The sequence below is a fragment of the Hyla sarda genome, chromosome 4, assembly GCF_029499605.1.
Source record: "Hyla sarda isolate aHylSar1 chromosome 4, aHylSar1.hap1, whole genome shotgun sequence".
NCBI classification, from domain to species: Eukaryota; Metazoa; Chordata; class Amphibia; order Anura; family Hylidae; genus Hyla; species Hyla sarda.
In genome coordinates, this window is record NC_079192.1 from 14,199,873 (window position 1) to 14,217,671 (window position 17,799).

At 45.7% G+C, this 17,799-nt stretch overlaps 1 protein-coding gene across 1 annotated transcript; it reads right to left on the minus strand.

Moving 5' to 3' along the window:
- Positions 1 to 8,716: 8,716 nt before the first annotated feature.
- Positions 8,717 to 12,933, minus strand: LOC130366738 (zona pellucida sperm-binding protein 3-like). The gene is made up of 8 exons (XM_056569063.1): positions 12,445 to 12,933; positions 11,978 to 12,096; positions 10,557 to 10,660; positions 10,257 to 10,434; positions 10,070 to 10,190; positions 9,754 to 9,845; positions 9,352 to 9,485; positions 8,717 to 8,964 (listed from the first exon to the last, which is right to left on the minus strand). The coding sequence occupies exons 1-8, from the start codon at positions 12,931 to 12,933 to the stop codon at positions 8,720 to 8,722; spliced, it is 1,482 nt and encodes a 493-aa protein (XP_056425038.1). The 3' UTR covers positions 8,717 to 8,719.
- Positions 12,934 to 17,799: the final 4,866 nt, after the last annotated feature.

A 17,799-nucleotide genomic window follows, 5' to 3' on the forward strand; every position in this document is an offset into this window, starting at 1 on the left:
CAGGATACGGGTGTGTGCCTACAGCTGTTGCCACCATTAACAGAGTACCCCCCCCCCCCCCTATGTAAAAGACTTTATGTATGTACTGTGAATCTCATTCAAGTGTACGGGGCTGTGCTTATGGTACGGTGAGCAAGAAGTGCGCACGAAAAGTAAAGGAGGAGGCGAAAAAGACAGCGGAGTTGCAAGCCTTAGCGGAAGGGGTTAAAGTCAGCGCAGGGCCTTCCCGCGTGCGTGATCCTGAAACTCCGCCCACCGAGGTCTCCGGAGCTGCGGCGGAAGACCCAGAAGACCTGCAGAAAGGCGCAGCTATAGTGGCGAAAAGACGCAGAGTGCTGTGGCAGGCGTAAGTTCTTAAAGTGCCAGAGCAGTGTAAAGCTCTAAGGTGCCAGATTGCTACGCTGAGATCCTGCATCAGTTCATTCCAGCTGCCGATCATCGCACTCAAGTTTCAGCTCAACGCACTCCAGTTCCAGGTCACCGCTCTCAAGTTCCAGATTAGAGAACAGTTGCGTTACCTAAGGAGTGCTACATTCTCAAGATTCATTTAAAGAGCAAGCACTTTAAACCAAGATGTCAGACCCTACAGCACCAATGCCACCTCCAGGACCTGCTGCACCTCCACCACCTGCCCAACAAGATGGTGGTGCTCCTGTGGTCTTGTGGTAGCCCTTGGGGGGTGTATGGTAGTGGGGGTGTTGTTTCGGTAGATGAGGGGTTAAGGTTAACCCTATAGTTCGTGACGCCAGGCTGAGGGCTAGTATACTGAGGTAATTCTCCGGTCTATCGTCGCCCTTCCCAGTAACGATAGGTGCATGCATAAAATGACTGAAGGTCCACAAGGTACTTGAACTTGAATAACTTTACTTAAATGCTTGCGATGCATCCAATGAACAGTAACAGTCTCAGGAATACAGTCTCTATATAGTTCAATGACTGACAGTTGTTGCGGACCTTGACTTCGGATATAGTCTGAGAATTTAGGGTAAATTGCGAAGATCCGTCCGGATTTAGGGGATAGATAAGGTCCGGTGATCTTGCAGAGTGCTTAGGGATTGATTACACTCACGATTCTGAATAGATCAGCCGTTGCCGCAAGGCTCGGGCCTAACTCACTGCAGAAGATAGCTGCGCAGATCCTGCTTGTTTGACAGCCCGGGAACAAGAGAGAGAGCAATGGCCCCCGCTCCCTTATATGGGCAGGGCCGTTTTGGATTGGTCCGAGTAACTGTCACTCACTGTTACAGGGAGTGATGGGAGAAATACGTCATAGGGATCTCCGAAGGTCCTTAAGCAATAAACCATAGGGTTCACCCTGATCACGTGACCCGCAGGTCCTGCGACACTATGCAGAGGTAGTTAACCATTTATATACATTTGTACAATCCTATATATATATATAAATCCTAAATAATTACTAGATAACTCATACCTAGATGAGAGGTGACTAGGGATGGACTAGACAATAAGGACCCCCACGTTCTAGGGACTCTGGCTATGGGGACCTATACACACAGGTACCGGATAGGATGCGGTACCGGGACACCACAGTCTCATCAGCGGGGTCAGCACAACAAGCAAGACAAGATCAAGCTGATTCATTTCCAGCTTCTCCATTCATCTCAGGAGCTCCAGTTGCCGCACCTGTCTTTTTGGGGGAATCCAGTTCTTCCCAAATACAATGGGGATCCCTTTACGTTGAGGGACTTCAAAGAGAAGATACAAAGTATTTTAGTTTTTTATTCTTTTCCCCCTAAACAACAGGTGCAGTTACTTACAGGACAGCTGCAGGGGCCTGCACTGGAGAAGGTCCGCACCTGGCCGGCAGCCGACAAGGCTACAATGGAGGAAATCTTTGAGGGGCTTTACCAAGTGTTCGAGTCTCACTCCCCCCTCTGAGGTACGTCTAAGGCTATATGAGCGACGTTAGAAGCCAGGTGAGACTCTTCGGGCATATGCTGTGGCATTACAGAATGTTTTAGAAACGGTGCAAAAGTTAGATGGCATTACGCCCGAGCAGGGTAACAAAGTGCTGATGGACCTGTTCATAGATGGGACACAGAATAAATGGGATAAGGCCCAACTTAGGATGCTGGTGGTGCAGAAATCCCGATATGCCTTTCCCAGCCTTTAAGAGACTAGCTATCAAGGTTATTGAGTCAGGGCCCGAGGCAGAGGAAACTAGTGCCCCTTCTGGTGATGCCCCAGGAGCCTCGGTACAACCAGTACCCCCTCCACAACCTATTCCTGCACCTACTCCCACTAGTTTCTGGACTGCAGACCTACAGAATGTACGACAGGACATAGAACATTTGACTAAAGTTTTCAAGGAGATGGTGGGCAGGTCTGAGTCCTCTAGGCCTGATATGCTTACACCTAAAAGGCCTGCCCCTCGTCCTGTTCATCCACCCAATGTTCCCCCTGAGACACCACCTGGGACTCCGTGGCCTATTTGTAGTTTTTGCAATAAGACTGGACACTGGGCTTTAAATGGGCATCCCCTGGGGTCGAGGACCGCACCCCAGGAGTAATTGCTGAAGGTCCAGAATCAACCAGTATTAAGACAGGTTTCTCGATGTATGTTGCCCCTTGCCCTTATGTGAAAATTTAAGTAGAGGGGGTCCAGCTAGAGGCCTTGATAGATACCGGGTCTCAAGTGTCCACAATTACTCAATGGAGATGGGTAGAAGAATAGTTGGGGAAGGGGGTTGTTGGTGCAGATCATAGCAGCTATAATATCCCCTAGTCATGGATACCATTTGTTTTGAATGAAGTCACCATTGGCACCATATGCGCTATTTTCTGCAGACTGGATAATGCAGCAAACCGCGCTTTTGAGTCTGCTGAAAATAACGCATACAGTCTGAATAGAGTTTGGGAAATTGAAGTGAATGGCATCCATTGCTCTTCGTTACAGTACATGTTGGCATCCATTGCTCTTCGTTACAGTACATGTTGGCATCCATTGCTCTTCGTTACAGTACATGTTGGCATCCATTGCTCTTCGTTACAGTACATGTTGGCATCCATTGCTCTTCGTTACAGTACATGTTGGCATCCATTGCTCTTCGTTACAGTACATGTTGGCATCCATTGCTCTTCGTTACAGTACATGTTGGCATCCATTGCCCTTCGTTACAGTACATGTTGGCATCCATTGCTCTTCGTTACAGTACATGTTGGCATCCATTGCCCTTCAATACAGTACATGTTGGCATCCATTGCTCTTCGTTACAGTACATGTTGGCATCCATTGCTCTTCGTTACAGTACATGTTGGCATCCATTGCTCTTCGCTACAGTACATGTTGGCATCCATTGCTCTTCGTTACAGTACATGTTGGCATCCATTGCCCTTCGTTACAGTACATGTTGGCATCTTCTTTTCATCAGGATGCCGACAGATACCCTAGGGCAATGTGGACTGAGCCCTATACAGATTTACTGTAAGTCTATGAGACCTTATACTAGACCATGTACAGTTTACTCGGCTTCAGGAGAATAAGCCGAAGGGCTGAGGGAGTCTACCCTCTTATTTTAGTGATCAGTGGGGTCTTAGCATCTGGACCCCCAGCAGGGACGTGCACAGACATTTTGGGGGGCAGGAGCTCAAGTAGACAAAAGGGCACTTCTAATAAAAAAAAATGTTTGTGAAAACCTTACATATTTTAACCCACAATTCCTGAGGTAAGGGACATTCAGCAGTCATATCAGCTGAATAGGACCCACATCACCCCACGGAGGTCCCATCAGTGAGGGCATCCTAGGGCAGGTGCATTAAAAGGGCAGGGGCTCAAGCCCCCATTTGAGTCTGTGTGCACGACCCTGACCCCCAGAACAAGACATCTGACTGGTTACAGGTTTATGTAAGGGATTGAGATTTTAAAGTTATCAAATGTTACGGTGACATGTGGTAACCCATGGTAACGACTTGTTTGAACACTGCGCTAGCGGATTTTATTTTTCTTTTCTGGATGAGATTTCACCAACTGAAATAGACGAGTGTTCACACCCGAGATTCACATAATGGTGGAATTTGTTGTTGCAGGGGAACGATTGTTGTCCACCTTTATTTTGTGTGGTGCTAATAGTGAACATGGGCCAAGTTTATTAGGTGCACTCACATTTTTACATACAGCTTTAGTAATAAAAAAAGAAAGTAATTGACGTCTCATACAAAACCGTACACAACTAGATGTATCCGGTTGTGTACGGTTTTGATCTTGTACATTATTTTTTCCTGTGCACAGAACCGCGGTCTACTAAAGGGTTTGGACACAGGACTGTACGGTTTTGGGATCTCTCAAACTTAATACACACGGTTTTTAAAACATTACACTCAATGCAAAACACATTGGGGGACATGTATCATTTCCAGTGTATAATAGAAGTTTTTTACCCCTCTGCCTGTTGTGTAAATTTGGCGCAGCTGCGTTAAATTTATCATTCTTGTGCAGCTACTTTCTTGAATTGCGTTTAAATTTAGATTTCTCCTCAGAGCATAAATTTACACCGCAGCTCTATTTAGTAGGAGCTTTGTCTGCAGCGTTTCTGCACCTAAACAGTAAGGGTACGTTCCCACACAGCGTATTTTGCTGCGTATTTGCTGCGTATTTGGTGCTGGGTATTTTCCTACCCATTGACTTCAACAGAGAAAATAAAATACGCAGCAAATACGCCGTGTGGGAATGTACCCTTAGTGTGTCCTCGTTATTAGTTTTAGAAATTTTTTTCTTCATTATGTAGAGTTTTAATCTCACAATAATACCACTTTTTGCACCCAATTATAACACATCAATTCTACCAATGTCCTTATTCTTCATTTAACATCTGTGACCCCCCCTGTGCAAATCACCTCAAATGTACATGGTGCACTCTCCCTTCTGGGCCTTGTTGTGCGCCCCCAGAGCACTTTGCGCCCACATATGTGGTATCTCCGTACTCCGGCTAAATTGTGTCCCAAAAATTCGCATCTCAATCTTGCAGCACTCCCTGTAAACCTCCGCCCATGTGAGTGTACCCTGTCCATTCACATTGGGGGAGGGAGGGGGGGGGGGGGAAACATCCAGCTGTTGCAAAACTACAACTCCGAGCATGCCCTTTGGCTGTCCGTGCATGCTGGGAGTTGTAGTTTTGCAACAGCTGGAGGCACACTGGTTGCGAAACACGGAAACAGATTCAGTGTTTCAAAACCAGTGTGCCTTCAGCTGTTGCAAAAACTTCAAATCTCAGCATGCAGTGACAGCAGAAGGACATGCTGGAACTTGTAGTTATGCAACAGCTGGAGGCATACTGCTACAACTCCCAGCATGCCCTTTGTAAGTCCGTGCATGCTGAGGGTTGTAGTTATGCAACAGCTGAAGGCACACTGGTTGCAAAACACTTGAAAGTTTTTTACTTAACTTAGTGTTTCCAAACCAGTGTGCCTCCAGCTGTTGCACAACTTCAATTCCCAGCATGCATGGTCTGTCAGTGCATGCTGAGCGTTATAGTTTGGAGGCACAGCTGGAGGCACACGGGTTGGGAAAAAGAGTTAGGAAACGAACAATGTTTCCCAACCAGTGTGCCTCCAGCTGTTGCACAACTTCAATTCCCGGCATGCATGGTCTGTCAGTGCATGCTGAGCGTTATAGTTTGGAGGCACAGCTGGAGGCACACGGGTTGGGAAAAAGAGTTAGGAAACGAACAATGTTTCCCAACTAGTGTGCCTCCAGTTGTTGTAAAACTATAATTCCCAGCATGGCCAGACATGCTGGAAGTTGTATTTCGGCAACATCTGAAGGGTCAGATGTTGACGAACTACAACTCCCAGCATACTTGGGCAGTCTGGGCATGCTGGGAGTTGTAGTTTTGCCACAGCTGGAGGTCCACAGTTTGTAGACCACTGTATAATGGTCTCCAATCTGTGGTCTTCCAGATGTTACAGAACTACAACTCCCAGCATGCCTCGACAGAGTGTGCATGCTGAGATTTGTAATTTTGGAACATCTGGAAGAGCACAGATTGGAGACATTATACAGTGGTCTCCAAACTGTGGCCCTCCAGATGTTACAAAACTACAACTCCCAGCATGCCCAGAAAGCCAAAGTTTGCAGTTTTGAAACTCCCAGAGGCAGCAGTGAGATCGCTTTATGGCGATGTCACTGCTGCCAATGAAGATGCCGCCCTGCTGCTGCAAACTCACCGCGGGGACGCACCACCCCCGGGACCGCCTAGAGGACGCCGCTCGCGCCGAGATCGCTCGGGGCACCTCATGGCCGGGTAAGTGACGCCGGGGGACGGGTCAGGGACACTTAGCAAAGTGGTGTGTATCCCGATCCCCATGATCGGGACTCACACACCGCTCTGCTATCAGCTAGTCAGATTTGACCAGCTGATAGCAGCGATCGCTGGGGGGGGGTGGGGGTTGAAACCCCCCGTGGTCACATGGTAAGATGGCTGGATATCAGTGATAGCCACCATCTTACCGGGCGCTGGGGAAAAGTATAACGGAAAGCAGTAAATTGTAAAAATAAACGGAGAATGATCTACAGTGTTAAGTGGATACAAAGCTATTATGTGACGGATCTTGTGCAATGATAAGTTATCAAACATTTCCTATGTAAATGTATTAAATTGTTGGATCATAAAATAACAAAACCAATAAGTGATCTAATGAATAACTGAACTGGAAACAAATATTCTATATGCAAATTATTTTATAAGTGCTTTGGAATAACCAAGGAGTAAAAAGCAATATAAAGCAACCAAATGAGGAATTGAGATAGGAAAGTGATAACATTCTGGTGGTTCCTTAGAACTTTCCTTCAGAAATAGAAAGGATTTCGCTACGTGCAGTTAAAGTTGGCTTATATTTATGGGGAAAAAGACGCACTTGCGTCAAAATTTTGGTGCAAAAGGAAAAGTACGCAGGTAATAAATCCATGTGTACTATAGATGTCACTCCAAGGTACCCTGATTCAGCCACATCTGGAGGACATGCTCTACCAAAACGTGTGCAAAAATAAGGGCTTGCGCAAAATTTTGCGCAAAATACCCACAAAACAGGGGTAAAATCTTTGATACATGTCCCCCATTGAGCATGAAAATACATAGGGTGGCATCTTCCCCCCCTCTTTTAGGGAAACAAAAAAAATAAAAAATAAATAAATTCAGCAACAGTATGCCATAAACATGATGTGAATGTAGCCTAAGACGTTCACAGAGCATTTGATACATTTTGCGCACTTTCCTGACATTTTGCTTCAGAGCACCATTTCCTATTGCATAACTGAGTGACTGTCCCTTACAGACCTTCTCCTCACTTAGAGCCAACATCACAGCCCACAAGCCTGAGGCTGCTGTAGTGTAATGGTTCCATCTGCGATTGGGCTGTGAAAACTCACTAAGGGTCAGAACACTCTACATTCTGGTACCCGTTAAAGGGTACCTCTCCTAAAATATATCAAAAGTTTGATATTAATGAATGTTGAATAACTTTCCAATAGCATGTTAGGGAAAAATACAATAGAAAGAAGCATATTTTTCATTATCAGTCCTGTCAGCAAGCATTTCTGACTCATGCTGAAGTCCTAAACACTCAGAGCTGCCAGCCTGCTTTGTTCACAGCCAAACAGGCTGTGAACAAAGCAGGCTGGCAGCTCTGAGTGTTCTCCTTTGTGAACAAAGCAGACTGGCAGCTCGTAGTGTTTAGGACTCCAGCATGAGTCTGAAATGCTTGCTGCCAGGACTGGTAGGGAGACCCCTAGTGGTCATTTCTTCAAAGTGGAAAAATAGAAAGAAGCATATTTTTTAATAACATGCAATTGTAAAGTTATTCTGCATACATTAATCTATAATATATCAAAAGCTTTTTTGATGAGGTACCCTTTAATCTTATGTCAGCATCCCGCCAAAAACAGGATGCCGACCTATACTGTTGATGGGCGCAGCGCAACCCATTCAATTCTATGGCCGAAAGGAGTCACCTAGTCACTTAGGATGTGTGCGCTATTTCAAAAGTGCAACAGCCCGTCATGAGTCCGTCTTATATATTGCATATATCCCGGAGTCACTAGGGGTGATAGAAGTGAATGGGGTGCTCTAACCCTGTTAACAGTATATGTTGGCATCCTTTTTTTGGCAGGATGCTGACTGATACCTTCGGGTCAAAACACTATTTTTTTGGCTTCTAACTCAGCTGACCATGACAGATCTTAAACGTAGGGAGACGTGCCTTGTCACTGAGTAAGTGGTGCCAACACAGTTTCCCCTCATTCCTTCTCATAGCATTGATAGGATGGCACCAGATTCGGTCAAAGACTATTTCCCAGACTTCTGACCAGACCCCAGCTTCTATAAGTTCAGTTTGCTGGGGGGAGGGGTTGTCATTAACTATCTTACCTACCAAACACTAAAGGGGAGATCATCAAAACCTGTCCAGAGGAAAAGTTGCTGAGCTGCCCATAGCGAGCAGATTACATTTTTTTTTAAAGTGATTAATTTGGTTGCTATGGGCAACTCAGCAACTTTTCCTCTAGACCAGTTTTGATATATCTCCCTCCATGACCCCAGTATAGAAGTCTATAGGTGATGTACAGCATATGTACATCCCAAGAACCTGCATGGTGCCCAAATCTCCACCGCCTCAGACCTTCATCCTGTATGAAGACTGACCTAAACCATTCATGTGTCATCAATAACACCAATCAAAAACAATGATTTTTCAAAGTGTTTTATTTCTACACAGATTCTTTAGCAGAAAATCTTCTCAGAAGACATTTCACAGCCACAGTAAGAGCCACGGCAACAACCACTGAAGTGACAGATCCCACGGCCACCAGCACCCACAGCTGTAGAGGTCCATGTCCTGCACTCATCCTGGAAGCTTGGGCGGTTCCTGCTCTGGACATCTGGTTAGGCTCAGCTCCGGTCACTAGAAGAAGAGGACCCAGTGTGGCCAGGACATGCTCCTCCACATGGGACCCTGACAGAAGAAGAAGAAGTGTTAGAATATTTACAGCAACACCAAGACAAAGTTAGATAACATATGCCAGGTCTTATGCCCAACAATCCTGAGCTGTAGTATAACACCTGGAGAGCCACAAGTAGGACATTGGTCCTAACAAGTGAGAAAACTAGCCTGAACTAATGTACAGTCCAATACATAGAGGATTCTCCAGGACAATAGGGGGAAATTTATCAAAACCTGTGCTGAGGAAGAGTGGAGCAGTTGCCCATAGCAACCAGACAGCTTTTTCGTCATTTTTTACAGTTCTAAAGAAGCGATCTGGTTGCCATGGACAACTGCTCCACTCTTCCTCAGCACAGGTTTTTATAAATCTTCCTCTTAGTGTAAGAAATGTTCACTCACCAACATCTCTCTTCCAAGGTCTTCTCTGCCTCCCAAGGGGTGAGCCCCATGCTGATCTCTGGCCCCCAGCAGTAGCACAGGTCCCGGTGGTGCAGCACTGACAGATCCCACTTGGTCCTTCCACAGGTGACCAACTAGAAGACATTGAGATCACCATTGCATCATCCAACACCATTGTTAGAGATAAGCAAACTTACAGTAAATTCGATTCGTCACAAACTTCTCGGCTCGGCAGTTGATGAAAGATGAACTAATTTATGCAGGCTAAGCCATCAACTGCCGAGCCGAGAAGTTTGTGACGAATCGAATTTACTGTAAGTTTGCTCATCTCTAGTTATAGACACTATCCAGGTCAAATGATAACATGACCTTAGATGCTCACCCAGTTGTCTAGGATCTTACCTGCTGGATGCCTTGTTGTAGGAGCAGGCCTTGTTCACTGGGTCAGGGGTCTGGTTGATGGCAGCAGCTCTCAGGGAACAGGTGATATAGATCTAGAACAACCAAGACTAGTCATTATCTAGAACCCCCACTATCTTACTATATGCTCTTGTTGTGCAGAAGTTGTACTACAGGTCTGGTAAAACAGATTAATCTGATCCTAACCAAGTACAGGCACTTTTGGTTAGATGTTGGACAATATGGGTTAGATGACAGCCTAAAAAGAATAGAAACTATATAGAGAGCACTGAAGTACAGATCATAAGATAGACCTTACCAGAGAGGCAGCATTGTTGGTGAACCTGAAGGCATCCACCATGAAGCGAAGCTTGTCTGCTTGGGGTCTTGGAGAAACAAAGACTGAAGAGGAATCTTCTTCCGTCCCATCCACCAAGCACCTGTAGAACAGATTAGTTGTAGACAATAGACTGAAGACCTGTACAGTATTGATGGTAGTAACTCACCCATAGTTAGAGATGATCTCATAGCGAGGAGTGGAGGCCACATCTGGCGTAATGGTGGCCACACAACTGTCCACAAACAGGATCATTGGGGCATGGTTCTGGGTCTCCAGAGAGGCTTCTATGTAGAACATGTCACCAAGCTGGAAGACCAGGGATGGACTGGGAGCGCTCCAGTCCGCTGAAGAGAAGATACTGAAGTGTTAGTTTAGGCCAGTGATTCCCCCAGAGAGCCTCCAGATGTTACTTAACACTAGTATAGGCCAGAAGACTCTGTACTACCCTCGTACTGGAAAGTCTTACCAGTCATGAGACGCAAGGAGAAGGCCAGCCGCTCTTCTGAGGTCACCGTGGTGCTGAATGGAAACCATGTTGGCTTGATGGCGTTACTGCTCACATTACCGTGTCTAGACAAGAAACATTCTTTAAGGGGTTGTACAAAGGTAGTGAGAGAGTGCCATGTTTGGTCAGTGGAAGACTAAGGACTTGACCCTAGGGATGAGCCGCAGGGGCCATATTCGATTCGCGATATTTGGTGAGTATATTGATTATTCATCCTATGTTTGCAAAATTTGCATATTCGTTCACTTACCCCCCCCGCCCCCCCATGTGAAAATTTCCATGAAAAAATTTGCATAAAAAGTTTGTAATGAATTTTTTTAACATACAAATATATATAGCGCTATATGCTAAATATTCGTGAAATGCCAATATTAGCAATAAAAATTGGCATTGTCAATATTTGTGCTCCACACTACTTGTCACAAGTAAGAACTTCTAGATTTTATGGTATTTGCTTTCCAGCCAACCATTGTGACACTGCAAACCTGGTATGCCAACCTAGTGCTAGTGTTTTTTGGATGTCTGGTAGGTTTCATGATGCTCTCATAAAACAGTAGGGAGGCATTTCTATATACCATCTCATGTAAAGGAGTTATCCAGGATTGGAAAAATCACAGCACCACACCGGTCCTCAGTTAGTGGGTGGTATTACATCAGTAGATCCAAACTGCAATACCACAACCTGAGGTCACGGTTGGTGCTGTGCTTTTCCAGTCCTACATGAGTAGTATTGCAGCTCTACTAAAGCAAATAAAGCCAAGTTGTAATACCACAAACTGAGTACAAGAGTGGGGCTTTCCTAATCCTTGATAACATGCAGCATGGAGAGTGCAGGGAGCTGAATCCTGGAACACAGATTCAATCAAAAATGCTTGAGAATTGAAGGGTTATCTCCTGTACATAATATCTTATCAGCTATCCCCAGGCCAACCACTGGGACCAGTGCAGTCTCCTGCCCGGCACCCCGGTGTTCTGAACACTGGCTCTTCTCTTGCTTGGAGCGGCCATGATTGACTCCCCCTCCATGCATCGCTATGGGAGTGCTGGAGATACAGTATTGGTGTCTGGATCTCCCATAAAGATACATGGAAGAGGCGAATTGATCCCTGCATGAGGAGAGCTAAGGCCCCGGGAGGGAGATTACAGGAAGTCCGAGTAGTTGGATACCCTTCAATTAGACACGTATCTCTTATCCTGCAGATATGGGATAAGATCTTCTGTACTGCAGTTCCCCTTTAATTTACTAGGACCCTGCACCAGTTGCATGCTGCCCACAGGCCGCATAAAGCAGGTTCCCTTTAATCTCATGAGATGTTCCTATAAAATCCCCCAATATTTATGGCCTCTCCACTACCAAACCTCCTGCCCCAGTATAGACTCACCTTAGGTAGAAGCACTGAATGGGAACCACAGCAGAGTTGGACCTGATGATGGGCACATTGCTGGAGGTGGTGGGGGTGTAGCGTAGGGCAGAGGTGTAGATCAGCAAGTCTGGAGTCATCTTGGGAAGAATTAGGTATATGGTTATACACTAACTAAGACATCTAAAATGCAGTAGAAGATCCTACATACATGTGAAGACCCCATAGATATGACCCTCCTGTTCTCTGGAATGGAACCTTAAACCGATTGTAACAAGACTAGAATTTCATATGTACATGAAAGCAGATGCCACATTTATTGGGTTACATTAAGGTCTCCTACTGAAAAACAACTCTGCAAGTCATATTAGCAATTACCTTATATAAGAGCAGTTCTGTACTGAGACTTCTCAGGTCCAGTCATACGCACCATACTGGAGAGAACATTAGTAACAGAAGAAATCTCATGTTCTCCAGCGATCACTCACCTCTAAGATGTTCCCACAGTCTTGAAGGTCATTTTGGAAAACCACAACAGTATCTGTAGTCTGAGCTCCAGGGGGGCAGGAACCCAAGGACAGGTCTGAGGGCTTCACCAGCTTCCCATTCCCATAGAAGTCTCTCTTCACAGTCACCACCATGCGGTCCTCATTACACTGCACACTGATAGGGGAGGAGGAGGATTGTGGGGGAAGCTGTCGGGAATGATGGTCTGCGCCAAGACTCCTGGAGCCCCATCCGTACACAGACTGAACACCTCTTGGAGACCCAAACCCAGAGACTGACTGAGACCAAGGGTTTGATCTAGAAGAACCTAATCCAGAGGCAGATTGTCCAAGTCTTCTAGGAGATCCCCATTCAGGCTGGTTACTTCTCCAAGTGTTGGACTGGCGCCGTTGTCTACCCAAGGCGCTGCTAAAGCCTGATCCATAGAGCAGAACCACTAAGAGACAACTCCACCTGATCCACAGCTCCATCCTGACTACAGGACAAGTCACATGAGGAGAGGGTGGAGGGAGCTGAGCTTTATACCCTCCCCCATCACACCAACACCGCCCCACCTGATGCCTTATTACACTCAGCTGGACCTTCACCATTACTTCTCATCTAGTAATGAGGAGGAGACCCCATTTATTTCTATGGCTGTCACTGCTAGTGACGCCATTTAGGGATGGACACACTATTTTGAAAAAGCGATATGTCCGGAAAGGAGTCACTAGGGGACTCTGTTCGGCCATAGAATTGGGGTTCGCTGCTCCTGTTAACAGAATACGTCCGTATCACACTTTCGGCAGGATGCTTACAGATATCCATGAACTGGTGCAGGAGCGTAGTATGAACCTACCCTTCGGGTACGTTCACACGAGCAGATTTGCAGCGTATTTTGCTGCGCATCCTCCGCTGAGGGACCCTCTGTATTCTGCCTTCACATGTGCCTGCTCGGAGCGGCAATACGCTGCTACAAGCCGACACAGTGCGATGTGCGAGTCGCCGCACGCATGCGCAGTATACTTGCACATTGCGGCAACTCTCGGCCTAGCTCATTGAGCAGGGGGAGCGGCTGCCATGTGTGCGAGTACACCGCGCATGCGTCGTAGCGGCGTAGCATGAGCAGGCACATGTGAAGGCAGAATACAGAGAAGTACGCTGCGCAAAATCCGCTTGTGTGCACATACCCTTAGTCTTAGTCCACGTTCACATAACAGAATGTCCGTGCGGAATTTTTAAAGAATATTCCGCACGGACATTCAGCAGCAGAGTCCCATTGATTTCGCCCTGCTGTCAGGGGAATGTCCGCAAGGAGAATTTCCCTGCGGACATTTCCCTGTGTGAACATAGTCTTACTGCTAACCGGAGCAGCGGATCCTATTGGCTAAACTGAGTCACCTAGTACTCGTTTTGGCACCTACGCTCCATTTTAAAAGTGCAGGCGAGTCTGTTTGGGCCATGGAAATCAATTCCAGGCACAGAAAAAAAAAAGATTGGATGATTTTTAAAAATTTTACACCCTTTTATTTTTTTTTATTTTTTTTATACTATTTTATTAACCCCAAATTGACCAAATATAAAGAACATTCTAAATAATTTAACAGCCATTGAAATTATGTAGCCGATGTTTTTGCTTGTAGTTGTTTTGTGGGAGTTTAAAGGGGTACTCCAGCGCTAAGACATCGTATCCCCTATCCAAAGGATAGGGGATAAGATGCCTGATCGAAGACCCCGTTATAATCGGTCCCCGGAGCGTGTTCGCTCCGGGTCTGATTACTGGCGATCACGGGGCGGAGCATGATGTGTGCCATCATGCTCCGCCCCCTCAATGCAAGCCTATGGGAGGGGGCGTGATACGCCCCCTCCCATAGGCTTGCATTGAGGGTGCCAAGCATGATGTCACACGGGGGCGGGGCCATGACGTCACAATGCTCCGGCCCCGTGATCCCCACTAATCAGACCCGGAGCGAACACGCTCCGGGGACTGATTATAACCGGGTTCAGCGGCGGGACCCCCGCGATCAGGCATCTTATCCCCTATCCTTTGGATAGGGGATAAGATGTCTTAGCGCCGGAGTACCCCTTTAATAGAACTCAATTACTTTAAAAAAGCAGACATTTTTGCCCATTTTTTACACATTTTCAAGCATTAAACCGCTATTTTACATGCTAAAAAACAGGCAAAAATACATTGTGTGAAATAGGGGGGAGATTTATCAAAATCTGTCCAGAGGAAAAGTTGCAGAGTTGCCCATAGCAACCAATCAGATCGCGTGACCCAGTACAGAATCTCGTGTTCCTCTGTACTCTGCCTATCCTGTGTAGTAGATGCTGCTTCAATGTCCGTCTTGGGCCCCTCTCCTCAGAACTCTCTATAATGCAATGTTATATAAGGGTTAATGTATTGCATTTTCTATGAACTTGTCATCTTAACTACATAAGGACCAAGGGCGTACCTGTACGCCAGTGGAAATTCCAGTCCCCGCCGCTAGCCGGGTGGGGACCGGACCAGGGTGCCTGCAAACCCTTGGCCAGAGATCCACCCATGTCGCCGCAAATCGCCGGTCAATTCCGGTGACGCGGAAAATAAGGGGGATCGGACACCCAAGACATCCACGATCCACCTGAAGGGATAGGAGTGAGGTGACAGGGGTTCCACCCCTCCAATCCCTGCTATTGGTCGGTCAGAAGCGATAGCAGATCGGGGGCGGGGAGGTTAAAGTTTGATTCTCATGCTCTGCCCACCGACGGTAGTCCGGGCAGAACGCGGGGACTGTGTTGCGACCGGCGGTCACTTACCGGCGGTGATCGGCGGCGGCGCACGGCAATGAGATGCAGCTCCCTGGTGCAGACTACAGAAGCCGCTGAGTTGCCTAGCAACATCTGGAGGGCTACAGTTTGGAGACCATTATACAGTGGTCTCTAAACTGTAGCCCTCCAGATGTTGCAAAACTACAACTCCCAGCATGCCCAGACAGCAAAGGGCTGTCTTGCCATGCTGGGAGTTGTAGTTGCGTGCCTCCAGTTGCTGCATAACTACATCTCCCAAACATGCCCTTCGGCGATCAGTACATGCTGGGAGTTGTAGTTTTGCAACAGCTGGAGGCACCCTGGTTGGAAAATACTGAGTTAGCTTACTATAGAACCAATACCCTATTAAAATCTACCTTTTATTAAATCTTGTTAAAATGATATTATAACTATTTAATATCCAGCGATCTGCTGTATAAGCAAATATACAATGATGCTCACCTAGAGGTGATGACTGTACATGTCGGAGGTATGAATACTTGGATAAATATACATAGACAATGCAGTATAGCAATAACGTTAGATGGCACTTACATACTGCAGACTGTACTTTCTTTTCAGTCCTTTGGGAGGAGACTGTCGTAGGGTAAGATAGAGTTAGAATAGGGCTCGGATGTATACAATTAAAGGGCACCTCTCATCAAGAAAACTTTTGATATATTATAGATTAATGTATGCAGAATAACTTTACAATTGCATGTTATTAAAAAATATGCTTCTTTCTATTTAATTTTCCACTTTGAAGAAATGACCACTAGGGGTCTCCCTACCAGTCCTGGCAGCAAGCATTTCAGACTCATGCTGGAGTCCTAAACACTACGAGCTGCCAGTCTGCTTTGTTCACAAAGGAGAACACTCAGAGCTGCCAGCCTGCTTTGTTCACAGCCTGTTTGGCTGTGAACAAAGCAGGCTGGCAGCTCTGAGTGTTTAGGACTCCAGCATGAGTCAGAAATGCTTGCTGACAGGACTGATCGGGAAAAATACAATAGAAAGAAGCATATTTTTCATTAACATGCTATTGGAAAGTTATTCAACATTCATTAATCTAAAATATATCAAAAGTTTATTTGATGAGAGGTCCCCTTTAATATTGATATTATATTCTAACTAGCACTCCTATCGTTACACAGTCTTACCCTACCTAACAGCGGGGGAGGCGCCCCCACTTCAACCGTTGACTCTCCACCCCCTATGGCTGACTAAAACCGTTGTAGACATACATGACAATACAGAGACATTATTTAATGTATAGAATGATGCATCATTATACAGCGCATCTATGTGTATAATTAGTGATTAAACAATAAATAAATCAATCCTTCACCAAAAAATAGGATAATAGAAAAAAAAAAGAATAAAGAAGGATAAAATGTAAACCTTTGGAGTACCTCTACGCGTTTCCCCTCCCCCCGGTAACATAATGGTGGCCGGGGTTCCTCAGGAGGGTACTGTGCAGGTACAAGTGGAAACAATGTCACAAAAAAAATTATAAATCATTGATCCACAGATATTACCTGTACAGATGAGCGAACTTACAGTAAATTCGATTCGTCACGAACTTCTCGGCTCGGCAGTTGATGACTTTTCCTGCGTAAATTAGTTCAGCCTTCAGGTGCTCCCATGGGCTGGAAAAGGTGGATACAGTCCTAGGAAAGAGTCTCCTAGGACTGTATCCACCTTTTCCAGCCCACCGGAGCACCGGAAAGCTGAACTAATTTATGCAGGAAAAGTCGTCAACTGCCGAGCCGAGAAGTTCGTGACAAATGGAATTTACTGTAAGTTCGCTCATCTCTAATTACCTGCACAGGGAGGCATGCATACAATCAAACTGCATGCCTCACTGTATTCAGCCATTATGCCCATATTTATAGTGGTTACTCACATTATGTTCCCGTGTGATGCTCGCCAGCGTCTCCGCGCGATTCTCCAAACAACATCCGTCACTTCCGGGTATCAGAACCAGAAGTGACGTAGATGATCCATCAAGTGGAGCGCAGAGAAATATCCCAATACGGGCAAGATTCATCAGATAAGACCAATACCCCTAATACGATAATGTCACACATATATTCTGTATGAATTGATAAACCATTTTTGTGATCAGACGTGATAGATCGGAATCGGAAGTGACGAATGCGTTCCACCGGTTCTCGCTAGGTGGAACGCAACTCGTCTTTTTCATTCTTAATACAGATGTATCTAATGCGTTCCACTTAGATGACAAGCGTAACGCAATAGGTGCAACCAAAATAAAACACCCCATAGGTTATATCCATTAGTTCCTAGACTGTTAGAGTCATACACAATCATATATTTAGGACCACCATAAACCTCATGGTGTAGGTACGATAATACATGCATAAATTAGTTAAACAACAATACAATAAAATTGTTATGACACAGAAGATATATATTTATTACGGGGGTATACCCATCATTTAATTGAATGCGAGGATTACACTTCCAAAAAGTTTGGGCGGACTGTTTTTTATATATATATATAACCATAGACAAGGCTTAGGCTGGACAAAATTATAGAATTG